The 25749-nt window shown below is 41.0% G+C and overlaps 1 protein-coding gene across 9 annotated transcripts in view; it reads right to left on the bottom strand.

The window, feature by feature from the left end:
* Window positions 1–25749, bottom strand: part of LOC122816469 (myosin phosphatase Rho interacting protein) — a 3136467-nt gene that overhangs the window by 69080 nt on the left and 3041638 nt on the right. For all 9 annotated transcript variants that reach the window (XM_044089284.1, XM_044089283.1, XM_044089288.1 and 6 more), the window contains one exon: window positions 1038–1200. In XM_044089284.1, the coding sequence (XP_043945219.1) occupies window positions 1038–1200 (163 nt within the window). The remainder of the gene's footprint in view (window positions 1–1037; window positions 1201–25749) is intronic.

The following is a 25749-nucleotide window of genomic DNA, read 5'->3' as shown; positions in this document are numbered from 1 at the left end:
TTCAGGAGTAGAGGACCAGGGAGGGGAAGGAAATGAAACCCCCTAAGGGGGTGTTAAAGCCATCAGGACATTAAATAAACCATGAGTAAAATCCTGCCACTGCTTCTTTGAGAGTGGGAAAAATGTGCTTAGTCTTTTGTCTGTTCTTTAGAGGGACATCTGCTTTAACAAGATACCAGGCACCTCCTCTCTAACTAGGATATGGGGAATCTCCCTACATCTGTCAGATATGATCAGCTCTGGTTCCTCCCCCACATTTGCAGCAGATGTATGCAAAGCCTTGGATGATGTACAAGAAGCTACTAGTTCCATGCCAGCCACTAGCAGGGTTACGGCAGATGGAACAGATGTCAACAATGGGTGGTGCTTACGGGTATCATCCACTTCAAGAGACACGTTGGGCAGAGGCTGGTCTACTGCAGTATCAGACCTTTACTGCTTAGCCTTTTTCTTAAGAGGCAGTTGTACCTTGGGGCAGGAAGATGCTGCCATGGTACCCTGGGCCAACAACTTGATTTTGGTTCTCAACATAAATTGAAAGAGAAGACAGATGACTGCAAAGAGTCTTCGGCACAAATGCCTAACAAACAGAGCACTGAGTGTGGTTGTGAGTAGCTCTAAGACAATAAAAACTTGAAAGAAAAGACCTCAACAGGGTACTTATCTGAAAAAGTCTCAGTATAACCAGCACAGTGAAGGGCATTCATACTGACATATAACTGTAGTGTTCGCACTTGCGGTAAAGAAGATCACAGTATGGAGCATTTCTATGTCACCTTTATGCCCTATGCCAATGTCGGGGAACCCAAGTCTATCATAAAGTGCTGGTAAGAATTTAAAAATTTAGTATACTGGCCAGACGTAGAGCTGTCCTTGGCAAAAGATTCCATCTGTTAGGAATACTGCAACAGTGACATGGAAGTAGATCTACTGCTCTAAAAATGTCTACTTTGGTATAGCCTTTGTCGAATGCAGATGCAACATGTCCTACTTCTGTATTATGATGAAGACTAAGCAAAAAAAAAAAAAAAACTCACCATAGCCAGCAGCAGTGGTGTTCTCAGGAGACTTTTCACCCAGTGCTTCTGTCATAATTTTCAGCTGTTCTTTTAACCGACTAATGTCACATTCTGATTTTGCTTTCACTATGCTCAGCTCTGTATAAATATCTTTGTATTTATCTGTTGCATATTTCTTATCCTTGGAGAAGAAAAACAACAGATTATAACAGGTCAGCAGTAAAATCGTAAATAAACTGTATGACATAACTTTGATGAACTTTAGTTCTACCACACTTGCCCAATGCAAGCTAATACTCAAGACACTTTATCTTCAGGGTCTGTTCCCTTTCTGCACTGCATGGAAGGTTCTTTCAGACATGTTGTACTCGACTTCCAAATGGTTCCCATGATGGACAGAGACAGATAGAAATTGAGAAATACAGCAAACTACTATTTTCTGAGAATATATGCATAAAATGAGATTAAAATGTTTAAAATTTTATTTATTTATTGACCGGGAAAGTTCACTGGGTTTGAAAGCCCATTTTCAGTGGAGGCCCAGGGAAAAAAACTCCAATAGTAAAACAAGCACAGATATATAGCAAACAAAATATAGCAAATGAAATACAGAAGATAAAATATAGTAAATAAAATATTACAAACAGAATAATACATATTTAATATAAAAGCCTTTGGAAAAAATCCAGTTATAACAGACATTTAGAGCAGGTCTAGATATAGAATGACAACATATTATGCTAAATATGTACAAGCACCAGTGCACAGGCAAAGTACATAGTTAAAATTAGTTGCATATACAGATTGTTGGTGGAATGAGTTTTGGGTTATGGGGGTTTAGATGGTATTTCACATGTATATTTTGGATTTTGTAAAAAGCAGATATTTTGTGTGATTTTAAAGGTATTTAGGGAGTCCAGTTGAGTAATAGATGAAGGGGATGCTATTCCAGACTTTGGCTATGTTGTAGGAGTATAGGCAGCCCTGCTCTCTTATTGGGTTTAGCTACATTTAGAAGGGTTCTCTCTGAGGAGTGGAGGTTTGATTAGGGGTATATGTGCTCAAGATGGATGTGAGAGTAGGGCAGCTAATGGGTTTGAAAATTAGTTTATGAGCAATTGTTAGTTGAGTAAATTGGAGATAGTGATGAAAGTCTAACCAGGACAGGTTAGAGATAGCACTGCAGTGGTGAGAGCGGTTAGACATGTTAGAGGCAAATTTTGCTATCTTGTAGTAGCAATGTTGTAGCTTATTACTGAGGGACGCATGGAGGATGGTGAAAATGGGGCTCCCATACATAAGGGGTGGAATGAGGTAAGTGTTAGCTAGTTTTATCTTAGTTTAATCGAGGTATAGTTTGTGTCGCTATAATTTGCCTAGTTTGAAGTGGGTTAATTGAGTATATGTTGTTCAATGGAGAGTTTGTTGTCAATAGTAATTCCTAAAAGGTTTGCCTACTGTACCTGTTCAATTTCTGTTTTGTCATGAGAGAAAATCTTAAATTCAGTACCTGGTGGTTTAGATGAGAATATTAGCAGTATAGTTTTTTTGGGGGGGTTAAGCATTAATTGGGCATTGTTTAGCCAGGTTTCTGTGGAGGAGAAAGCATCTTGGGTGATTTTCTGGAGGTTAGAGAAGTTATTGAAGGATGAGATGACAGTTGAATCACCTGCATATTGAATTAATGTGCTTTGTTGGGAGGCTTTATTTAGATCATTAATGAATATATTGAAGCGTATTGGTCCTAAAATGGATCCTTGTGGGACACCTGTGTCGTTAGCTAGGTAATCTGGTTGATGGTTTTGCCATCTGACTGCTGTCTATCATTTACGTAACATGAAAACCACTAAGAGAGCATCCAAGTTTCTCTAAGTGTTGCAGGAGCATAGGGTATTAATACTGTGTCGAAAGCTTTTGAAAGGTCCAATAGAAGCACAGTAGTGGATAGGCCAGCATCAAGAGCTTTGTTCACAGTATCCGTAAAGGATAGTAAAGCTGTGGTTGTACTATGACCAAGGTGGAAGCCATGTTGAGTGGGAGCTAGGAGGATGTTGTTGATGAGGTGGTTTAGGAGTTGGGTTTGAATACAGTTTTCCAGGATTTTTGATAGTGGGGAGAGAATGGAGATGGGCCGGTAGTTTGAAAGATCATGGGCATTGGCATTGGCTCCTTTGTGAAGTGCAGTTATGATGGATTTTTTCCATAGTTGGGGCACATATGATTCAGTGATAGAACAATTAATGAGAATGCTAACAGGGTAAGCAATAGCTCTGGCAGCTAGGTGTAAGTATTCTGATGGTAAGTTATCGGCAGAGAGTGACCACGGCTTTAATTTGGTTTGTACTTTTTGAATTAGGTATGTAGGCACTGGTTGTGGTAAGAAGATTGGATTGGGAGTAATACTATTTGTGGGTTAACGGGGTTTGAAGTATTGCTAGAGACTGGGCTGGCTTTTGAGGATGAGTGATTAGTTTTTGGATGGCATCAATGAAATGTGTATTAAATATTTGTGCTATCTGGAGAGGGTTTTTGTCGGGAGCAGGAGATGGACTTTGAATGTTACCAGGATTAAGAAGGGAGGATACAGATTTTCAGTATTTTTGGGGGTTAGTATTTTGGGTAGACACTTTAGAGGAGTAGTAGTATTTTTATCAGTTATAAGTTTTTTGCAGCATTTTGTTCATTTTCTAGAGTCCTACATTTTTTACAAATTTTCCAGGCTTTGTCACTAGACAGGAGGGTTTGTTTGGTATGCTTTACAACCAAGGGGCATGGTTAGGTTTTGAGCATTTGGTATGAAGAGGTGCTAGGTTATTTAGTATGTTAAGAAAGATGTTATTAAAATATTGAGCATCATCATCCAGGGGCAGAGATTTTAGTGGGGACCAGTTTTGTGCTTGAAGGGTGGTTGTGAATGTACCTTGGTTAAAGTGGGTGAGTTTCCTAATGGATTTGTAAATGTGAGGTTTGGGGATATGCAGATGGGTTCTGTGGGTGTATGCAAGTAGGTGGTTGCTTAGAGTATTAGGGAGGGTACCAATATTGGTGTAGAAGTGGGGGTGGGATACTAAAATCCAGTCTAATATAGCTTCAGCTCAGGTGATTAATGCATGTGTAGGCTCCAAGCTAAGTTGAGTGAAACTATGGAGATTAATGCTAGTGTTGGGAGATTTGGAGGTTATGTTATGCCTAGAATGATTAGTTTCTTGGGGGGCAGAATGATTAATCCATCCTAGGAAGTCTTCTATGTGGGGGGTGTTATGGCCAGGAGGAATATAAATGAAGACAAAACAAAGTTGTTTGTTAGGGTTTATATGGAGGGATGTCATTAAAGATTTCCATACAACCAAAAGTGGGGACTGGATTAGGATGTATATTTATTGTTAAGGAGTCTCTGTAGATTAGGGTTACTCTCCCTCCTTTTTTATGATTCCTGTCATTACAAAGGATGTTGTAGCCTGGTGGAAGGATTTCTGAGTCAGATATACGTCCTTTAAGCCAGGTTTCAGTTATTGTTACTATGTCTGGGGAGTAGTGACAGAGCAAGGACTGGAATTCAGTAATTTTGTTGCAGAGGGTTCATGCATTGATTGTTACAAATTATACATCATGGGCTTTTGGGGTGTGGGTAATTTTAGTTAGGCTCTCTGATCCAGGATTAGAGTGAACATCTCCACATTGGGGTAATACTAAGAGGAGATGTACTATAGTGTGTGGTTGGTGAGTTTTTAGTGATGGTAATTGTGGGTAATGTGTTAATTTCAGCTTAGTGGTAGTGAGTGTAAGGCATGGTTTGGCTGGGCATAGGGTGTTGCTTATAAATAGGGATGGTGACATGTCAGAGTAACTCCTTAGGTTAGAATGTGAGTGAGTGGTTAGTGTTGTCGATATTGGGGGAGAGATATTTATTCTAGAGTGAGTGGTGGTGGAGACAGATAGTAGTAGTAAGAAGTAGGACTGATAAAAAGTGTGGTATGAGGTACATGCCTGAAATAGGATGATGTGAGATTGTGAGAAATACTAAAGCAGGTAGTGGGTGGAGTTCAGTAGATTGGAGAGGGAGAGGCTGGGTAGGGGAGGGGATAGTAATGAATGTAACGAAGAGTACTGATTGGTAGCTAGAGGGTGGAGCTACAGGAAGTATAAAGCTACTGGAAGTAGGGGTGGGTGGGAATGGAGGTAAGGTAGTGGAGCAGAGTGAGCCCGGAATAGAGGGCGAAGGGAGCAGGTTGCACCTGCTTTCAAGTGTGGTGAGAAAATAAACAAAAAAACAATTTCCAGGTAGGAGGAAACATTTGTTGTGGGTAATTTGAACCTGAGAGCTAAATGTAATGTCAGAATCCAATTTTATAAGGGGGCTGGAGGGGGGGGGTGCAAGCACTCGGGAGGCGTAGAGTGGGGTAAGATTCTTGTAGGTTAGGAAGGCAACAGACTAAAAGGAAGGAAAAGTGGGGAGGATGGCCTTTTGGAGGTTCTATAGCAGCGTGATCCCAGAAAAGTTACAACAAAGGTAAAAGGTAGCAAAAGTTGTAGTATAAGTTATGGCATACAATTACTGGAATGATGGCAATAAAAAAGTTACAGACCAGTTTTACATCTGAATAAACCAGAACATCTTTGTATGCTCCAAATTTGGAGCTGTTTTCCATCACTCATGTATCAAGAAGGAAAAAGATAAGGTCTTAACACCAGAAATCCAGATTTCCAGCTCTAACTCCAGATATAGTACATTCTGGGACCAGTCAGATGAGTCCTAGGGATAGGAAAACTGTGTTGTTTCCATAATGCTATCTGTATTCCACACCCACATTGAAAGCCACCTACCCGTTTCATAAATATGCATTCTTGCTGCAAACCTTTGAAAGTTATGCACCATTGCTGATTATCTCCAGAAATCCTGGATCGTACTAAGCTTTGTTGGAATAACTCTCAAAATGAAAAAACAGGTCATCAGTACACCAAATCACTGCTATGATGCGGACTTCAGTACAGAATGCTGGTTAAGATGGTTTCTGCTTAATCTGTATCCATACTAAAAAAAGGGACTTACCCCTTCCCCCACAAACGTCCGGCTCTGCTACTAAATATGTACAATGTGTCACAATTTTGAAACAGCACTCTGTTATACAAACATGGTATACTAAATGCCAAGTAAGTCATGCATTTAGTTATATTTACTAACAGGAATGCTGATTGTCCAAGCTCATATCCCAAACCTGGGATATCAGAAGCAGCTGGGGAGAAAATGGATTTCATTAACGCAGAATTACTGGAAGATTAGCTGCACACTACGCAGTCAGAGGAACTGACAACATGTTTACAAAATGCTCTTCTGGCAATGTGTATAATCACAAGATGCTAAGTCATCCATCCAAATAAAAACACACAAATGCATAATGGACTGGGTAGGTCTTGTAACGATGCTGCACTGCAATCATGATGCGTAACAACTTGGTAGCCTCTACTCACATCACCAGATTCTTAAAGCACCCTCACCTTTCATCTCCAGCAGTCATAGGTAATACTTGGTTACTTCACTCCAGGTTGAAGGAAGAAGATTGGCTAAGAAAGAAAGAGAGTTGCTACACGACAGTGAGAATAATCTCCTGGGCAGGTAGTAAAACAGATCTGGTAGGGCAAAGTGAGTTCCTTGACATATGGATAATCACATTCTACATGTTCAACAGCATTGTCAGCACAAAGAAAAAAAGAGTTGCAATGTACTTGAACAGTGTTTGCAGCCATGTTAATCATATTTAGACAAGCACATGACAATTTTGCCATCTTAGGCATCTATGGATTTACTGGTTTCTTTTTTCATCATCCTACACCATTTGCACCACTTCAACTACAAATGGCCTCCCCTTTCTAAGGCAAATGTCGGTGTGTGTGTGTGTGTGTGTGTGTGTGTGTGTGTGTGTGTGTATGTATATATCTATCTACATAGACGGACAGATAGATATACAGATTGTAATACACAAATGCATGCATACCTTGCACAACCATGTAATGCAATGTGTCATAAAGGTACTGCGTTCAAATGACAGCATTCACCACACTTAAACATGCTTTAATGCCCTTTACCCAGAATCAAATTTTCCAGAGTAAACAGACTGTTATGAGCATGCAGCAACTTCTTACTTTCTAAAGGGAATAAATATGCTTAAGACTGTAATTATAAATTATTTACTCATTGCAAACTAAACTAAGGCAAACAAAGAAAAGTGCTTTCCCCAGCCACTGGATCAATAAAATTATTTCAGCCCAATATAAGTCTTACCTTTTTCACAACGAGCAACAGTACCTTTACCTGTAGACTTAGAGGCTTCATACTGCACAGATACTTCAAAATGTTAATGCTTAAAACTAACCACTCTTCAGGTAGGTTTCCTTTCTGGGATCACACCTGCAGCTTTTCCAGACTGCAGTTTAATTCTCTCTTTCTCTCCGAACACACAGTGTAACAACATACTACTTTGAAGTTTTTTTATTCAGATCTTCTTTATCCCAATACACAGAGATCTTTTATCAAAACTGATTTTCTTGGTTAGGCACTGTGGCTTGGTGCACTCTTTGGCTGTAAAACACTGTCTACTTAGCAAGTATCAGTCTGTTTCTCTCCTGAGCTCTTCCTGGTTCATAGGTTCATACTAGGCTATCTGCCCTAGGGCATTTATAAGCCTAGCCAGAGTGTGTTTGGCTTTCGCCACCCATTTTAAATTAATTTTGCTAAAGCCCTTTTTTGAGGTTAGTATACTGTGCCTCTGTCTAACAGTGACACAGAAGTGATACCCAGGGTAAACCTATGATCTCCCATCCACTCATCAAGACTCCTCTTGAAGAGAATCAATGAGGGACTCTGCCTAACCTGGACTGGGATTTTATTCCAGAGTGAAGGGAGCCTCTGGGTTATGAATCTGTCCCTCCAGCAGGTCTTATTTATTTCAGTGCTGAGGTTCAAGTCTCTCGAGCGTGTAGCTCGATGGGATTTGGATTTTTTGAGGTGTAGTATGTCCCTTAATTCTGGGTTGGACATGGCCTTATACGTCAGGCACAGGTCACCTCTGAGCAGGCGGTATGCCACTGAGTAGAGCTGGAGTTTCTTTACCCGGGCAGCATATGGCATCTGTTTGAGCCCTTTGATCCTCTTGGTGAGGTACTTTTGGGGTCTTTCCAGTTGCTGCAGGTGTTTGGTAAGGTACATCCCAAAAGGGGCATTGTACTCGATTATGGGCCTGATGAGGGATGAGTAAAGAGGCACAATGACCTCCCCTAATCTAGATGTGAATCCCTTCATGATTAGGTGGGCAATATAAAATGTTTTTCTAACCACTTTGGCCACGTGGTTGTCAAATGAGAGATTGCTATCAACTTGGGTCCCTAATTACTTCTTCTGTACTTAATGGATTACCACCTATGTGGTAATTTGTGGGCACTTTGTTTTTGCCAAAGGGGATGACTATACACTTTTTGGCGTTTAGCTTGAGGCCATGGCTCTTTCACCAGTTGTCTGTTTCTATGGTCCCTTCCTCTTGAGCTCCTATTCCAGCTTCCACTCTTCAACAGGTCTCTGCTTCTCCCTTTTTACTTACAGGAAGGCGTGGTTTCATCCACTAGGACCACATGTGTGGAAAACCTCTTTCAGACTGCAGAAACAGAATGGAGTTATATAACACACAGCTGCCAATGGGGGGCATTATACATGTAACCCTCCCAACTCAGGTCAGACCTGTGTGTATGTGCACCAAAAGGCAGTTGACCCTTACCTTAGCTTGCCCTCAAACTCTGTGGCAACTGTCCCCACAGTATTCTTTTGTTTTCCTTCTTAAACGTTTTCAAATTTTTAAATGACGCTGTCTATTCATTGGGTTGCTTGCAGCTCGTTTTTTCTTCGGGAATGTTAACTTTGCTATATACTCACATGCTTTAACTTGGTCTCAAACTCTAGATTCCTTTCTTTCATTTCTTTAATTTGTAAATGCAGTTTTTCATTAGTATTCACATCACTTAGTTTTCTATATTCCTGTGATTCCTCATGATCACTTCAATTGCTGCTTCAGACATTAGGTATGTTTTTAAGTCAGCAAAATCTTACAAATGATTAAAGATGATGGCTTTTTTCTTGCTAATTCTATCACTTGAGGACTTTTTCCAGTAGACAGCACAACAACCAATTTTAATTTTGATTCTTGCCAAAATTTTCATGCTCTGATACTGTTGAGTAACAACACATCCATCAATCGGACCCTTCTCTGAATGCAGACACTTTCCTGCCCAGTTGTGTTCAGACTACCTGAGTTGGAATCTCTCTAAGCAATGTTTAAATGCAATTCCTTCTGTCAGAAAAAAAGTGCAGCTTGGTGTAGCTTGTTGTCAAGGTTGCTCAGCTGGATGTCAGATTTATCAGACTGCTCTGAACTGCAGCGGGTCCTCAGGAAGTTTGGACACTTTATGGCAGGACTTATTTTGGATATGCTGCCCATTGTTACAACTCTCTGCATCATATATTTATTATCAAATTTCCTTTGTTTGATGCCATTCTAGTTTTATTTATTGACATTCGATTACCGGGAAAGTCCAAATGAGAAGAAGCCCACTTTCAGCTGAGGCTCAGGGAGAAAAGCTCCAAATTATTACAAAACATTTTAAGAACAATAATTTTACAATCTTCAAAAATAAAACAGAAACATCTGCAATTTAATTATAATAAATTACACATAACCTAAAACACTGGTTTAAGAATTTATACAAGGTATATAATAATCATTTAATACTGAGAGAAAGTTTAGACAGTTTGTAGAGAAATTAAAGATAATGTAGTCTAACAGAAATGGGAACTGCAATATGAAGTGAGGGAAAAACAGGCTTATGGCATACTTAGGGAGAAAATCAGGGAAGAGAATTTGATAGCAGTAAGGAAGTAAGTGAAGAAGGGAGAGTAAGGGGGTGTAAGGAATGAAAAGTACTTGCTCACATTTAGGGATATAGTTTATCCTGGTTTTGAGCAAGAACAGAGACAGATTTTAGCTAGAAAATCTTTCAGAGTGGTCTTGAAAGACGAGGAGTTACTGGAATTAAATCAAGCCTAAGGTTGGTGCTGTCTAGTTCTCCCCTTTTCTGTTTGGAACCAACTTGGCATTTACATTCTCCAGTTCAGACTTTAGTGCATTACTTTCTCCATGGCAACAACAGTTTACTACAGCTAATGCATGCTTAGTTATGCTTTCCATTTCCTTACACAGAAGCGCAACTTCCACAACAGCAGGCTGTTCCACACATTTATCATTTTGTTTCATGAAGTGCATCTCAGTTACAGCTTCACTCACCGTATTTTCCTTTACAAGAAGGCCTTCATTGTTTTGTTGCAGAAAGGTAAGGCAACTGCATTTTTTCTACTTTCATACCCGTAGGTCTTTCACAGAACTTTCTTCACACACGTGATGTTTCCTTTGGTTTAGACTCCCTGGCAGCATCTTAGCTTAACATCTTTACATGAGTGGCATCTTCTAATGTGATTTGGGAGAGAATCACACAATTTGCAGTCTAGAAGACAAAGTGTTCAGTGGATGAATTTCTTTTGGGGGGGGAGGAGGGTTATGCTAGCAAACTAAATTTCAGTATCATTGTAGACTTCTTTGTAAGCTAGAGTTAACAGGAAGAGGTCTGCTTGCTGTTTGTACAGGAAGCCAGTCTGGGAACTTAAAATGTTGTACAGTGATGCTCTAGAATGAAGTGACAAGTTCTGCTAGAAAAGGTTTGCAATTTAGCGATGTTTTTCTCAGAAGCATATGCAACAAAGTGTAAAACAATACTAGTTGACAAAGTAGAACAGTTTTTCCTATGGCTTCTCTATCTTCAGACAAGAGGAAGTGGGAGATTTGTTTTTCAACCAAGAAGGATCAAATTAATATTTTCTTTTATGTCATCAGTGTGATAAGTTATAGTCAGAGAAGGATCAGTTTTCAGACCAATTTATCTAATCTATAAACTGATAAACCTTAAAACAGTCCTGGCTCCTAAAGGTCTCTTCCAACGAAAAACAAATCCAATAGCATAAAATTTATCTAATCTACACAGGTACATTTGTTCAATAGTACCTTTGCTGCACATAACAGAAGCAATTAGAAATTGCAGGCGATTCATTTTTTTTTGGCTGTGGGCCCAAGAACAATACCAGTATTTCTCTCTTTCTTTTTTTTTTAGTGTTTAGAATAATTTGCTTGGTAAGTAGCCATTATAAGAGCTTATTGTATTTGGTGGATGCAGAGAACTGTTTCATGATCATGCACAGACTCACAAAAATACTGGGTCATCTGCAAGAATTGAAACTCACAAAAATACTAGGTCATCTGCAAGAATTGAAACTCACAAAAATACTAGGTCATCTGCAAGAATTGAAACTCACAAAAATACTAGGTCATCTGCAAGAATTGAAACTCACAAAAATACTAGGTCATCTGCAAGAATTGAAACTCACAAAAATACTAGGTCATCTGCAAGAATTGAGTTTGACTGCTTAAGATCAATGGGAAGACAGTTAAAGAAGAGACCAAAAAAGACAGAACTTAGAGCCTTGGGTTCTCCGTGGCGACAGATTAAGGAGAAGTCAAAGTACTGTTATTTCCAACGCTGAAGGGCCTTCCAGAGAAGTTGCACTTTACTAAGTAGTCACTTCCCATCAACTCTTCTTTTATGCAAACAAATGCCTTAACTTGAAAAATATTCTCCAGCTTTATAGCCCAAGTAGACAGCTGAGATCCACTGAAAAATATTAACTGTTACAAAACCTAATCTCTCAGCTAGTGATTCTTTGTACTCCTCTTTCCTGGCCAAAAATATGGAACTCCCTTATTCTCACTCCAAGAAACACAGTAAAACCAGCTCTTTTTAAGAAACAAGCAACACAACACAATACCTAAAAGATACCTGGGTTCTGTACACTCACAACTCCTGGATGATAAATATCCTGCCCCTTACTTTCTCCTTTTCTTTCCAAGCACTATATCCTTAGTTATTGGCACATAATCTCCTTGTTGTCTTCTGCCTCTCCCTTTTCTTCTGTCTACCTATCTTAAAACATTATTTCTCACCTTTTAATACTAATCCTCCATTTCTTCCTTTTCTATCATTCTACCAAGTTAATTTCCAAATATGTTTCATAACTCTTTAGATGCTATTAATAACACTATTTATAATGCATTTTTGTTGATTATTTGCATACTTCTGTTGATTATCAGTATACCTCTATTTATTATGATCTTTATGCAATGTTTCCCCCCCCAGAGCTTTTCTCCTTGAAAAAAGTTTAATATTTCATTGCTTGATGATGCCATTAATGAATGATATTCTGTTTAAAAGGTGTATATTTGTTGATTACTTGTTTACTATGTGCTTTATGTAAGGTTTGATTTTTTTCTGAAGCTTTTCTCCCTCAGCCTTTGCTGAAAAGGGATAGCTTTCTGCCCAATCGTACTACCCCAGTAAACAAATGCAATCAATCAATTAATAAACAAATAACTGTTGAGGTGATAAAGCTGTGGATGACTTGAGATTGTACTCGGAGAGTGTGACCTGACACTGTCAAAGACCTTAGTGAAGTCTATGAAGAATGCACCTTATTAAGTTGCCTTTGTTAGTATTAGTATGTTGTCAGTGAGTATTAACAGTGCAGTTAGGGTACTTCCTCCTTGAAGAAAATCATGCTAATGAGTACTTTGATTATATATGGCTTTTTCTAGCAGTTTAGTTACGTGCAAAATTACTGGCATGGGTCTGTAATCAGAGAAGCTACCTAATAAGCTGGTGAACTGCACTTAGTAATAGAAATGTTACAGTCTCTTTCCACAGTATAGGAAAGAAATGCTGCGTTAGGGTTCAGTTAAACAGATGTACTGTGTGCTGAGTAATCATGTCAACACACAGTTTGGTGAAACATGGCACAGACCATCAGAACCAGCATGGGAATGGAGAATACTAGCTGGTTAGTTTCATGACATATCATCTTTCAAAAGTAGAATGGTGAAAGAGAGGGTTCAAAGGAACAACTGATGGACAGTTATATGTGACATTGTTTTTTGATAAACTGCAAATTCTTTTGCACACTACCCAGAGTGCCTTACTTGTCTGAGTGACCAAGTAGAGTACTGACTTCCCTCCAGAACTGTCCACAGTTAGTACAAGCTACGGCTTGTCAACTGTGTGGGAATGTTGTTTTTGGCCTCCTGATGTCCTCCTTTACCTGACTGAGAAGGCTAATGTATGTGTTACGATCTGCTGTAATACGGGGTTGATTCCAAGTTACCCAAGCTGCATCCTTACATTTAATCAGTGACTGTAGGTCACTAATCATGTGATGATTTGTGGAGTCATTAAGTAATTGGGAAAAATGCTTTCTGGATGCTAAGTGGGGGAATGGTAAAGACTGAAACTGCAGCATGCACAGTATTAAGGGTTGTCTATAGTTTATTTTTGGAGTGACTACATTAATGGTACAAGATGGGATGAATTCAGTTTACTGTGAAGTCATATAGCAATAACCCACGCCTGGGTGTGGGTAGTGCTGGATTTACCCACGGTTGCCGTGGTTTGGTCCCGAGGGCAAAGCCCGAGGGACCAAACAAAGCCAACCGTGGGTAAATACAGCATTACCCACACCCAGAAGTGGGTTATTGCTATTATACCATGACATTATTTAAGAAAAGAAACTATTACTTTTCTTAAATAATGGCATAGTATAATGCCTGTTTATTGCCCTTCTGCAGATGTCTGGCATCCGCGGCAGTTCTGATGTACTGCGCCTGCGCAGTACATCAGTGCTGTGGGCAAAAGCAACGGAGAAAGCAAGATCTCCGTTGCTTTTTTTTTTACTGTTTTCGCTATGTTAAATGGGTTTAACATAGCGAGACAGTTTTAAAATAAGCAACGGAGATGTCCGTTGCTTACTTTAAAACTGTCTCGCTATGTTAAACCTATTTAACATAGCGAAACAGTAAAAAAAGCAACGGAGATCTTGCTTTCTCCGTTGCTTTTTTTTAAAAACCTGTCTCGCTATGTTAAATGGGTTTAGCATAGCGAGACAGCTTTAAAATAAGCAAAGTACAGTTTTGTACCTACCATAAATGTAGATGTCCGAGAGGCATGCATCTGCAGTCCTTACAAATGGGTTGTCCTGTCGTCAGGCAGCCCTTCGGTCGGCCGGATTCCAAAGTCTGGGTCTGGCCTCGGCTGATGTCGCACTTCACCCGACGTCATAGCTGCAGTTCTTCGGGTATAAAGGTATCAGCTGACGCCATTTTCCTCAGTGTTTCTTGCCCCAGATGCCAGGTGCCCTCTAGGAAGGCTAAATTTGGATAAATGCAAATGGTTCCAAATAGTAGAGAGCAAACAAAAAATAAGCATGTATGTACATATATACAAACAAATACACCATCATAGATTCCCCCAGCTAGCTACAAGATGGGCAAATACCCTAGGAGTACCACAGAGGGGAAGGAGGGTGGGTAATCCTGACTGCAGATGCATGCCTCTCGGACATCTACATTTATGGTAGGTACAAAACGGTACTATGTCCTTCAAGGATGCATCTGCAGTCCTTACAAATGGGTAGAATACCATAGCCAAACTGGGGGAGGAGGAGTAATAAGATTATGGTGTAGTTAAGATCCCTTGCAAAACAGCAGTGGCAAAACCTGCTTGGGATCTGGAGTATAAGGGTAGATTATAATGCTTGGCAAATGTATGCACGGAGCTCCAAGTAGCAGCCTCTAAAATGTCTTTGGTAGCCACTCCTCGTAAAAAAGCTGTGGTAGTGGCTGTAGCTCTTGTAGAGTGAGGTCTGATGTTTTCTGGAGTTTTCTTCCCATGGTGAGAGTAACAAAATCTAATGCAATTTCCTATCCACTTAGAGATTGTCTGTTTTGAAATTGCTTTTCCTACCATTCCTGTTGCATATGCTACCAGTAGCTGGTCAGTTTTTCTATTGCTTTTGGTCCTGTCCAGGTAGTAACGCAATTGTCTATGTACATCCAAGGTATGCAACAGTCTTTCTCCCTTGTTCTGTGGGTTGGGAAAGAATGTAGGTAGGTGGATAGCTTGGTTTAAAGATACCCTGGAGACCACCTTTGGCATAAAAGTAGGATTAGTTCTCATGGACACTCTATCTTGATGGAAGATAAGGAAGGGCTGTACTGCCATTAATGCCTGTAGTTCAGAAACCCTTCTTGCTGAAGTGACTGCAAGCAGGAAAGCAGTCTTCCATGATAAGTACTGTAATTCTGCTGTTGCTGCTGGCTCGAAAGGAGGGAGTGTCAACTTTTCTAACACAAAGTTCAAGTCCCATGCGGGCAATGGTGGCTTCCTAGGTGGCTTTACATTTTTAATTCCTCTCAGAAACTGCCTGAGCAGAGGATGTGAGAAGACTGGAGGGTCCATGTTGTATTCTGCTGAAATAGCTGATGCATGAATCTTAATGGAAGAATAGGACAGGCCATTGTGGAAGAGCTCTGCCAAGTATTCCAGGATGTTAGCTATGTTTACCAGTGACACATTTTCTCCTTTTGCTGCACTCCAAATGAGGTATCTTTTCCATTTTGCTGAATAATTCTTTCTTGTTGAGGGTCTGCGAGCCTCCAAGATTATGTCTTTAACCCTTTGAGATAAATCTGGGTTATTTTGTCTTATGCAATGTTCCAGGCAGCCAGCTGCAGTGTTTTTAGGTTTGGATGCAGGGTTTTGAAGTTGTTCTGTGTTAACAGTAAGGGAACTAGGGGCAGAGGCCATATTTGTTCCCGAGACATACTCCTCAGTAATGGGTACCAATGCTGCCTTGGCCAGTCCGGAGCTATCAGGATGATCCTTGGACGGTCTTCTTTGATCTTCAATAGCACCTTGTGCATCAAAGGAAGAGGTGGGAATGCATATGCTGTCAGGTTTTGCCAAGTGAAGGATAGGGAGTCCACCTTCCAAGCAAGTGGGTGGTATGCCCTCGTGCAGAATTTTTTCAATTGGTGGTTGTGTGGGGATGCAAATAAGTCTATTTCTGGTAGTCCCCATTTCCCTGTAATGGTTTTGAAGATGTCTGGATGCAGCATCCATTCGTGGGCATCCGTGGTAGTTCTGCTTAGTATGTCTGCCAGTATATTTTCTTTTCCTGGTACAAATATTGCTTGTAACTGAATGTTGAAGCTCAGGGCCACATTCCAGAGGTCCATTGCCATCCGGCATAGAATGCGTGCCTCCTTGTTTGTTGATGTACCACATAACTGTGGTGTTGTCCGTCCTTATCAGCAATTGACCCTGTCGAAGAAATGGTCTGAATGTCTGAATTGCCAGTTTTACTACCAGCATCTCCTTTTGATTTATGTGCAGGTGGAGCTGGTCTTGAGTCCATAAACCTTGTATGCAGTTGTCCAACATGTGTCCCCCAACCGAGGTCTGAGGCGTCCGTTGTGATGGTCGGGCTTGGTTGAGGTCTGTGGAAGGGCAGTCCTTTGTTCGATTGACAGGCCTGAGCCCCACCATTGGAATTCTTGCTTCAGGCATGGAATTATTGGAATTAGGGTTTTTAGGCTGTGCTTGTGCTGAGACCATAAATTCCTTAGGTACCACTGTAACTTTCTCATATGTAGTCTGGCATGTGGAATCAATATTATGCAGGATGCCATGTAACCGAGAGCTTGCAGGACTTTTCTTGCTGTTAGCTGGTTCTGCTTTGTTAATGCCATGAAGTAGAGAGGGAGGTGCTTCTGTTTTTCTGCTGTTAGGAATGCCATTTGGTTTGATGTGTCCAGCTCTGCACCCAAGAAGGTTATCCTTTGGGATGGTACCAGCCTTGACTTTTTTATATTGACTGTGTATCCCAGGGCTTGCACTAGATAAATGACCTTTTTCAAATCTTTTGTTAATTTGTTTTTGTTGTCCGCTTGTAACAGGCAGTCGTCCAGGTAAGGGTAAATTTGAATTCCCTGAAGTCTGCAATGAGCCATTACTGATGCCAGGCATTTCGTGAATACTCTGGGCTCAGTAGATAAGCCAAAGGGCAATGCTGAGAATTGATAATGCTCTGATCCTGCAAGAAATCTGAGGTATCTTCTGCAATTTGGTCGTATGGGGACGTGCAGGTATGCCTCCTTGAGATCTAGAGTTACCAGCCAAGACTCCTTGCCCAGCATGGGAAGAAGCTGCTGTAGGGTCAGCATTTTGAATTTTGGAACAATGAGGTATGTGTTTAGAGCGGACAGGTCTAGAATAGGTCTCCATTGGTTTTCTTTTCTTGGTACCAGGAAGAGTCTGGAGTAAAATCCTTGCCCCTGTTCCATAGACGGTACCCTTTCTATAGCTCTCATGCTTAGTAAGTGATTTATTTGTTGTAGAGCTTCTGTTTTCTGATTTGGAGGTAGGTTTGGCATTCCTCTCTTCCTTGGTAGAGTATGGAAGTGAAACCTGTAACCTTGGTCTATTGTCTGTAAAATCCATTTGTCTCCTGTTATGCAGTGCCAGTTTACTGAAAATAAGGCTAGCTTTCTGCCTAAGGGTGCTTCTAGTTGTTCCCTGGTAGGCGGTGCCAGAGCCAAGTCACTGTGATTGTCCTGTGGAAGTGGTGGTGGCTGGATCTGTGGCAGTAGCTCGCTGGTTGTTAGTCTGCCATTGACGTCCCCTGTAGGCACCTCTGGATTGACCCCTGCCTCTTGAGCGCCTGTTCCTGCCTCTCTGGGCTCTGGAGGTGTCTGGAAAGGACCAATTCTTGGAAGGCCAGTTCCTACTAAACCTTGGAGGCTGGACCTGCAAGAAATCCTTGACTGTCTGGACAGATTTTACTTTCTCCTCCACCTTCTTCAGCACCTGCTGTGCTGGGGAGCCAAACAAATTGAGCTTATCCATAGGAGCATCTAGGAGCTTTGATTTAACATGGTCTAGTAAGGACTGCTCTTTTAACCATGCATGCCTTCTGATCACTGTACCAGTCATAGCTGATCTAAAAGAAGCCTCCAGTGCATCATAGCCGCATTTTAAGGAATGATTACTGACCTGCTGAATGTTATGTACCATTTCCTGAACAGATTTTTTGTCTAATGGTTCATCCGAGGACAGTTTTTTAGTTAACTGATCTAACATAAATTCCTGATACTGAATCATGTGGAATTGACAGTTTAAAGCCCTAGCTGAAAGAGTAGCAGAAGTGTAAACTTTTTTACCCCATCTCTCTAGGGCCCTAGATTCCCTTTCAGAGGGGAGGGGGTTTTTGGCAGAGGTAGCTGCTACAGCCTTGTGTCCCTGGGAGATAGTTTCAGGATCTGCAAAAGGAGCCTTATACAAATGATAATGTGTGTCCGGAACCCTGTAGTACCTATCGGGCTTAGCAGGGGCCGGGGGAAGAGAATCAGGAGCAGTACAAGCATCATTAAATGCATCATCCACAACAGTAAGTACTGGAGGAATGGCTAAAGGCCTATGCTGTGGCAAATGCAAAAAGGTTCTAAGCCTTTTCCTAGAGTCTGAAAAATCCTGGCCCTGCCATTGAAATTGTTCCCTCATAGCATGCAAGGTTTCCCCAAAAGAAAATTCCTCAGGCGGAGAGGCAGAAGGAATGGACTCTTCTGCATCAGAGTCCTCATAAGGAGAATAAGGGCCCTCTGGAGGATTTGTATTATCTGAATCATCAGAGGAGTCATCTGAAGAAACTGGCTCAGGGGGTTCTGCTCTAGGCCTCTTCTCTGGAGGAGGGTGAGAGGCCCTGTCTGGGTGGGGTTGGGATCCCCTGATCAAAGAAATGAGATCCTCTGCTAGACTAAGCATTTGAGAACTAGAGCTAGGCCTGTGAGAGGGGGTCTTAGCAGGTAGATTTTGCTGCTTTAGCCCTGGCAAAAGCCTTAATCGACATGGATGCAGGGGGCCTAGCAGCTCCATGTGCTGGAGTAGAAATATCTAAAGGAATAGTATCAGATAAATCCTGAGAACCTGCAAGAGCAGGTGGGAGTTCAGTAGCAGATTCAGCCATGCTGGATGAGGCCTCGGTAGGAGGCAAGCTTTCGGCCGAAGGAAGAACCGTGGACTCGGTTTCAGCCGAAACCGAGACACTAGAGGTTGGCTTAACCGCGGTTTCGGCCGAAACCGCTGACCACGAGTGTCGGTCCTTTTCCTTGCGCTTTTTAGTTATTTGCGTAGTCGGAGTTTCCGACGGCATAATGTAAGCAAAAGCGGAGCCGAAAAACTCCTCAGCAAATTCCGACCGACGTCTAAGCGTCCGTCGGTTGAAAGAAGCACAGGCTAGACAAGCTGCTACGTCGTGGTCTGGGCCTAAACAAGGTAGGCAGTAAGAGTGGAAATCTTTATGAGGTATTTGTTTCCAACAAGTTAAACAGTTATTCACTTTTTCGGACATCGGCTGAGGCAAGAAAGAGTCCCCAACGGGGTACTTAGCTTTTTAGAAGTCTTCGGTAGTTGTAATCTCTGGTTCTGACCGACCGGCACTTGCGAACAGCTTCTGCTTCGGGCGCCACGCGGCAAGAAAGACTGAGGAAAATGGCGTCGGCTGATACCTTTATACCCGAAGAACTGCAGCTATGACGTCGGGTGAAGTGCGACATCAGCCGAGGCCAGACCCAGACTTTGGAATCCGGCCGACCGAAGGGCTGCCTGACGACAGGACAACCCATTTGTAAGGACTGCAGATGCATCCTTGAAGGACATCGGAGATCTCCGTTGCTTATTTTAAAGCTGTCTCGCTATGTTAAACCCATTTAACATAGCAAGACAGTGTTTTAAAAGTGGAGTTATACTAATGGAAAAAAGTCCGGGCGACCGGACCTTTTTCCATTAGTATAACTCGATTTACAATGTGCACGCTGGCCAATCAGCGTGCACGTTTTGGGGGGGTCATGGTATAAATAGAAAATAACTGTGCAATGATCATGGCTTTCGTTTTAAAGAAGTATAAATCAGTAATAACCCAGTGAGGGGCATATTCATCTTGAGAGAAATAGGTGGGTATAACATTACAGTCTAGATACTGTTTGCAGAGATGAGCAGCATAACTACTAGATCCACCTATTATGGTTCCACTGAGAATGAACTGTAATACATTATTGTGGGGAAACAAGTGATCAGATATTCTGTGATGCGCACTTCAACTAGGTTTCAAAGAGAAGAAGAATTTCTGAATTATTCTGGTTATCCAGGAATGCACATGTTCAGAATTGTGACTAATGCCACCACAATTCAGGGAACCTACTGTCAGCATTGAGTATTGCTTATGTACAGAATAAGGTAAGGAAAAATAAATACTTATAAGACAGACAGTAGGAACTGTAGGATAAGTTACTGGGTGGACATGATACAATTAATAAGGGCAAGAAAAGAGGAAAACGTGAACAGGACGACTTGTTGATAAAGAAGTACGAGTTCCTTTGGCAGAATTCAGGAATAAGTACTTTTTTAACTTATTAGTCTGGGACATTTCATATAAATGCCCATATATTTGTTTTTTCAAGGGCCTCTCCGTCTTGCCTACATAAAAGCTGTAACATATTTGGCAAATACTAATGTATACAACCCCTTTACTGTTGCAATTAATACGAAATTTCCCAGAAAAAAGACATGAATGCCCTATATAGACATCAGAGACAGTGTATGGACTGTAGATTTAAGTTCTCTGTTCTGGAACAAGTAAGACAAGACACTAGGGGTGGGTTGTGGGAAGCCTACTTAGAATATAAAGAACTTTACTGGCAGCTAAGACTAGATTCAACAAAAAAAACTGGTCTAAATGACCATCTAAGTATTAATAGTGTCCTTAAATTGAGGGCAGCTAGGCTTTAGAAGGGCAAGAATAACACTTTAAAAAAGTGTAGTTATTTTTATTTTTAAAGGTTTTAAACAGAATGGATCAGTTACAGCAACATACACATGAACACTTTTCAGTGGCCAGATGATGAGGTTGCTATAGAGAATTTTGATTGATTCAATCTAACTAATTATACATGAGGTTTAACTATTGGTTGACCTTTTTTGAATTTGTATAAATGAGGCTAACAGTTTTTATTCTATGTTCTGATGAAGCACGGGATTGACCTAAGTGAAAGCGCTTAACTTGGATTGTACTTTTTGCATTGTTCGTTTTTAACAGTTTATTTTACTGTGTGCAATATTAGAAGTAGGTTTTGGAGCTTGTATATGGTGGTGTGCTTTTTACTGTCTTGTTCAGTTCTACTTTGTTTCCTGGTAGGTTGAGGAATACCTAGAAAGGGAGGAAGGAATTTCCACACCATGAAGTATCCCTTACAAATGATGGACAGAACCCAAAAGTCCTGAATGATCCTTAACCAACTGGGAATGGACAAGGAAAGACGAAGAGACAAAGGAACCCGACCTGGGATGGAGGGAAGAAGATAATCAGACGAAATCTTATTTGTCTGGAAAAGGAGGTTTTTGAGTAGTAGGAGTCTGAGTAGACACAGCAGGAGGGGCCCATTTAGAACCGTTTTTACCCTTGTGAGAAGGGAAAGTTTGTCTATGTACAAAGGCAGGCTAAGAAGGATAATTCCTCTGAAATTTTGGAATAGGGAAAACAAAAATATGTTTCAATGCCTGCAAGGCCTTGCCCTTTTCCTTCAGGGACTTAAAAAGTTCAGCAGCTGCAGAACCAAAGCAATTTTTATTATCAAGGGTAGCCATCCATCAATTTAGCTTTAATATCATCAGGTAAAGGTTGGGGGTGAAACCAAGAATAATGCCTCAACACAGAACCAAAGGCAACATTTCTAGAAGCATCAGCTGCATCACAATTACATATAATAGAATGGTGAGCCACTTGATAAGAACAGCACAACAAAGAGAGGGAAGAAACCTTTCCCTCAGAATTAGGAATGTCAGAAATAACCTGACAGACCTTAGAAACAACAGTTAAAACATACCTGGTCCTATGTGTCTTGTAATTAAAAGCCCAAAAGACCAAGATAGCAGCAGTATACACCTTTTTGCCCAGCTGTTCCATGGCCTTACTATCCTTGTAAACACCTAAACACCTAAAAATAGGTGGTCCAACTAGTGTGTTATATTTACACTGTCATAACCATATTACATTTTTATTGTTTCTTTATGTATTTTGTTTTTAAAGTTTTGACCTATATGAATGGTTATATTTGAGGCAACTGGCACTACGGTATCATGTTCATGTTTAAATGTTTTTTAATGTCTTACAACTTTAAGCTGTTTCTTGCACAGTAATTATTTCTGTGATGTAAGCAGTGATGTATTTTAAATTGTGGTGGTTTTTCAGTTACAAGGTCTTCTGAAGACGTTTGCTTTAGTGCAAACGAAAAGCGCTTTAAGCCTTGTACGTGTCTATGTTTCAGTAAATTTTTGGAACTACTATTTCTCGTTTGCTGATTTTTGTTCACTAGTCTTTTAGTTGTTGGATTATTCTTGGTATGCCTTACTATCCTTGTTAGAAGAAGCAATTTACAAGCAAATAATAGCTTGGAAGGTTTGTCAGAAGAGACAGACACAACAAAGTGGTCAGCAGATGGACATTTGTAAGGAAATTTACAATCATCAGGCACCTTATGAAACTGTCAGGTTTTTTAGAGGCTGGAGGCTTGGAATCAGGAGCCTGTGAAGCTGCTGAAAAAGTGTCCAACAGGGCAACTAGGACTGGAGGGACAGCAGAGGACTTACAGGAGTCCATCTGGAGGCATTCATAATACCTCTTCTGGACATCAGAAATCTGAGTACAGTCCCATTTAAAAATTCCATCATACAAGAGGATAGTATCCCCAAAAGAAAGTTCCTGAAAGGGAGAATCATGACTAATGCAATCCTCCTCCTCTTCAAAACCACAGTCCAAAGGAGAAGGAGTCTGAGAGGAGTAAGCCAAGGATTCTTCCCCAGAGTCCAATTCTTCTTCAGAAGTGTCCTGCTCCCAAGGCCTCTTAAGAGAAGTAGATGACCAAGGGGGGGGGGGGGGTCAAGAACCGAAACTCCCTGGGGAGGCTTCAAGGCCATGACTGCATTAAATAACCCCTGTGTAAAATCCTAACATTCACACTGGGGATCTTTAGGAGCAGGCAAAATATATTTTGTTTTCTGCTTCTTTTTCAAGGGGACATTAGCCTTAAAAGACCTTAGGAGGTTCGGACCCTTGCTGACATTCAATCAAGGTAGTGGGAATCCCCTCTCGAGCAAGAATCTGTGGAATGCCACTAGGTTTCTCAAATACTGTAGATCAATAAGCATGTGTATATACCTTTAAGAAGCTATCCAAGGACTTGCGCTAGAATATAAATACTGAGCATGTGTGTGCCTGACTGCCATTTTGTAGTTAGCTGTTGAGATGTGAACATGTATGTAAGTAAGCCCTGTTTGTCAGTTAGTTGGTTCGTTCATATTTAAAGATGCGGCTATCCATCATGATGTGTTTATATATATATTAAAGCATCTGAATGAAACACAAGCCTTCTTACTATTTGTAATAGAGATGAACAAGCGACATGGCGTCAGAAGCAGCATGTCTAAAAGACATGAAGTTAGAACCAACATATCTAAAAGGGCCTGAGGTTACAAACGGCATACTAAAGGGGCATGAAGCTTAAAACAGAGGGAGAAAAGGAGCTGTCCTGATTGGCTAGACAGAGGGACGAGCTAGGAAAGATGTGCAGCAGGTAAGGGTGACAAATGATAATGAGGGAAATGTACTCACAAGTGAGGAGAGTGTGTTGAACAGATGGAAAAAGTACTTTGAGGGGCTGATGCATGAAGAGAATGAGAGAGAGAGAAAAAGAGAGAGAAGGTTGGATGATGTGGGGATAGTGAATCAGGAAGTGCAACGGATTAGCAAGGAGGAAGTAAGGATAGCTATGAAGAGGATGAAGAATAGAAAGGCTGTTGGTCCAGATGACATACCTGTGGAACCTTGGAGGTGTTTAGGAGAAATGGCAGTGGAAGTTTTAACCAGATTGTTTAATGAAATCTTGAAAAGTGAGAGAATGCCTGAGGAGTGGAGAAAAAGTGTTTTGGTACCGATTTTTAAGAATAAGGGTGATGTGCAGAGCTGTAGTAACTACAGAGGGATAAAACTGATCAGTCACAGCATGGAATTATGGGAAAGGGTAGTAGAAACTAGGTTAAGAAGGGGAGGTGATGATTAGTGATCAGCAGTATGGTTTCATGCCAGGAAAGAGCACTACAGATGCAATGTTTGCTCGGAATGTGTTGATGGAGAAATACAGGGAAGGTCAGAAGGAGTTGCATTGTGATTTTGTAGACTTAGAGAAAGCATATGACAGGGTGCCTAGAGAGGAGTTGTGGTATTGTATGAGGAAGTCGGGAGTTTTCAAAGAAGTATGTAAGAGTGGCACAGGATATGTACAAGGGTAGTGTGACAGCGGTGAGATCCGCAGTGGGAGTGACAGATGCATTTAAGTTGGAGGTGGGATTACATCAAGGATCAGCTCTGAGCCCTTTCTTATTTGCAGTGGTAATGGACAGGTTGACAGACGAGATCAGACAGGAGTCCCCGTGGACTATGATGTTTACAGATGACACTTTGATATGTAGTGAGAGTAGGGAACAGGTTGAGGAGACCCTGGAGAGGCAGAGATATGCTCTAGAGAGGAGAGGAATGAAGGTCAGCAGGACTAAGACAGAATATGTGCGTGTGTGAATGAGAGGGAGGACAGAGGAACGGTGAGGATGCAGGGAGTAGAGTTGGAGAAGGTGGATGAGTTTAAATACTTGGAATCAACAGTTCAGAGTAATGGCGAGTGTGGAAGAGAGGTGAAGAAGAGAGTACAGGCAGGGTGGAGTGGGTGGAGAAGAGTGTCAGGAGTGATTTGTGACAGACGAGTAGTAGTAAGAGTGAAAGGGAAGGTCTACAAGAGGGTGGTGAGACCAGCTATGTTATATGGGTTGGAGACAGTGGCACTGACAAAAAGGCAGGAAGCAGAGTTAAAGATGTTAAGATTTGTACTGGGTGTGACGAGGGTAGACAGGATTAGGAATAAGTATATTAGAAGGTCAGCCCAGGTTGGACGGTTTGGAGACAAAGCCAGACAGGTGAGATTGCGTTGGTTTGGACATGTGCTGAGGAGGGATGCTGAGTATACTGGGAAAAAGATGCTAAGGATGAAGCTACCAGGTAACAGGAAAGGAGGAAGGCCTAAGATAAGGTTAATGGATGTGGTGAGAGAGGACATGCAGGTGGCTGGTGTGACAGACCATAATGCAGAGGACAGGAAGACATGGAAACAGATGATCCACTGTGGTGACCCCTAATGGGAACAGCTGAAAGAAAAAGAAGATCCAGATGTTGGTGGAACATACAGCAGTGGACCATCCCAAAATTGTGCATACTTCGTAAAACAGGTCAGAAATGATTTTGGGTATAAATCTTGCACATAATATAAAATGGGGCATACAGAAGGTCTGAATAACATTCACATAAACAAATATGTACGATATTGATAAAAATACTTGAATTGCTATGGAAAACGTTTGAAATAAAGTCTGATTGCATAAAACCAATAACATAAAGGAAAACAACCGCATTGTTTTGCAAAGCACATGTATTTTCCTAGTAAGCAAAGATATCAGTTATCAGAACTATACAAAGTGTTTGCATGTTTCGGCAGTGTTACAGTAAAGATATTTCACAAAGTACAGCCATTATAAAGCATATTTAGGCAAAGTAAAATATTTTGAAGAGTTTATTGTGCATCTGGATGTCGTTACAAGTTTA

The sequence above is a fragment of the Protopterus annectens genome, chromosome 12.part0 (assembly GCF_019279795.1).
Source record: "Protopterus annectens isolate FY-2018-M chromosome 12.part0, PAN1.0, whole genome shotgun sequence".
Lineage (NCBI taxonomy): Eukaryota > Metazoa > Chordata > Ceratodontiformes > Protopteridae > Protopterus > Protopterus annectens.
The sequence above is the reverse complement of the archived record's forward strand: the minus strand, read 5'-3'. Positions and strand labels throughout refer to the sequence as shown.